The 2,500-nt window shown below is 44.1% G+C and overlaps 1 protein-coding gene across 1 annotated transcript in view; it reads right to left on the reverse strand.

Annotated features, from left to right (window-relative positions):
- Window positions 1–2,500, reverse strand: part of LOC123510480 (G-protein coupled receptor 52-like) — a 4,991-nt gene that overhangs the window by 1,522 nt on the left and 969 nt on the right. The window contains exon 1 of the mRNA XM_045265688.1: window positions 2,028–2,500. This exon is cut by the window's right edge and continues 969 nt beyond it. Within this exon, the coding sequence (XP_045121623.1) occupies window positions 2,028–2,500 (473 nt within the window). The remainder of the gene's footprint in view (window positions 1–2,027) is intronic.

Consider the following 2,500-nt stretch of genomic DNA (forward strand, 5'->3'; position numbering starts at 1 on the left):
AACCTTTCTCGCTCATTCTTCTTCCTCTACAACAACGCAAACAGAGTCCTTAAGAATTCAAAATACTCTTAACCAAATATTTCCAAGAGCAATTTCATTAAGAAGGAATAAAAAAAAAGGGCAAAGTTTCCTCTTGTATTTTTTTCCGGGAGAGTTTAAATACATTCACTAATTAGATTATTTCGCGAGATAAAAATTCCATTAACCAGAAAAGTGACAACGGCGTAAAATTCTCAACCACGTGACCAACTACGAGGAAGTGGGGGAAAACACACACACACACACACACACACACACACACACACACACACACACACACACACACACACACACACACACACACACACACACACACACACACACACACACACACAAACACACACACACACACACACACACACACACACACACACTACATGAGCTCTTATCACAAACTGTCGCTTGTTCTTCCCTTCGCTTCGAGTTGTTTTGTTTTGTTACATCAACTTCGCTAAGACAATTAAATATGGCAATCAATAACATGAACAGAAAACAACAAGAAAGAACAGCAAAGAATCCCCTCCTATATTTTGAAACGCTTTATTTCTCTTATAACTATTTCCAAAGGCCACAAAGATGACTAATCAGCTTATTTTTCTGCATGAATCTTCTGACCTCCATAGACCCTTTCTAACGTCAATAAAATCATCTAAACGTACACAAAACTCCAGGTAAAAATGCGTCCCACTACTGAAGGGAATTAAAGAAGGTGATTGACAGAAACATTCGTATGTAGGCGAGTCATTTACAAGGACAGACACGCAAAGAACTGCCAGCTTCTCGCAGCTTGTCATGTTCTTACGAGTATATCAAAAGGAGAAACGTTTGCAAATGAGGTCTTTATACACACAGAAATACACTACATAATTATCTAAGAAGCCCTGCCATGTACCGTCTCTTTTGAAGCCTTTCTTTGAAGCTTTCCTTTTAATTCCCTTCCCTGTGAAATTATTCTTGGAAAGCCTACGTGTGTGTGTGTGTGTGTGTGTGTGTGTGTGTGTGTGTGAGTCAAAGTACGAAGGATAATTACGAAGGATAATTATCTTTCTCTCTCTCTCTCTCTCTCTCTCTCTCTCTCTCTCTCTCTCTCTCTCTCATACATCTGTCTTAAACTCACAAATCTCTTCTTTCTCTTTCATTTGTTGATATCTACAGTCATTCTTAAGATATTCATACATTTTAAGCCACTGTCATGCACTTATACAGCTGTGTGTGTGTGTGTGTGTGTGTGTGTGTGTGTGTGTGTGTGTGTGTGTGTGTGTGCGTGTGCTATAAATGAACTTAATTTACCCAACGGAATAAGGAAGACGAGGAGAAAGAAGACAACGACAAGGAGGAGGAGGAGGAGGAGGAGGAGGAGGAGGAGGAGGAGGAGGAGGAGGAGGAGGAGGAGGAGGAGGAGGAGACAGAGGATATAACAGCATACATAAACAAAAAAGAGACACACACATATAACACATGCAGAGAGAGAAGAGAGAGAGAGAGAGAGAGAGAGAGAGAGAGAGAGAGAGAGAGAGAGAGAGAGAGAGAGAGAGCGCTCGAAGGCTTGCATGAGAAGATAGCAACAAGAAGAGCGATATGAAAAAAAAAAACTCTCGAGACAGGGAGAGAGAAGAGAAAATGAATAAACAAGGAAATAGGAAACGTGAGAAGCGAACAGGAGGGAGGACAGTAAAGGAGGAACGAAAGGAGAAGAGGAGGAGAGGAGGAAAGAGGGAGATTAGGAAGGACAGAAGGAAAACAGAAGCACACCATGAATAATAAAAGCAACAGGTGGAGCGAGAGAGAGAGAGAGAGAGAGAGAGAGAGAGAGAGAGAGAGAGAGAGAGAGAGAGAGAGAGAGAGAGAGAGAGAGAATAAACAAACACAATATGAAGAGAATCAAGGGAAAGCTTATCATATCTGGGTACATCCCAACACGCGCACACACACACACACACACACACACACACACACACACACACACACACACACACACACAGACTCACATCCGGAGTAGCAAACAGAAGGTTGAGCAGCACCACGACCATCAGCTCCTTCGCAGTTCGGCGCCGCACAATCACCAACTCCTCCCGAAATGCTGAACCATCATCGAGCGGCCGCCGGAACTCCCTCGCTATTAAGAAGTTCATGACGACCATAGCGGCAATGGTAGAGATGAACATAACAAGGTAGATCACGAGGAATGGCCGGATGTCAGTGCACGGTTTAAAGGTCCTGCCATAGATGCAAGCCACGCCCAGTACAATGGTAGGTATAAGCCATGACAGCACCACTAGCACACAGCAGCGAGAGTCTGTGAGGAGGGCGTAGTACCTCAAGGGGCGGCAGAGAGCCAGGAAACGGTCTAGGGTGAGGCAGGTAAGTGTGAGGGAGATGGCGATGTGTAGGGTGCGTGGCAGTATGATCCCCATAATCACTACAGCTCTGAAGGACATCGTCATCACGAGGTGCAGCACTG

This window comes from Portunus trituberculatus, chromosome 29, assembly GCF_017591435.1.
Source record: "Portunus trituberculatus isolate SZX2019 chromosome 29, ASM1759143v1, whole genome shotgun sequence".
In the NCBI taxonomy this organism is placed as follows: domain Eukaryota; kingdom Metazoa; phylum Arthropoda; class Malacostraca; order Decapoda; family Portunidae; genus Portunus; species Portunus trituberculatus.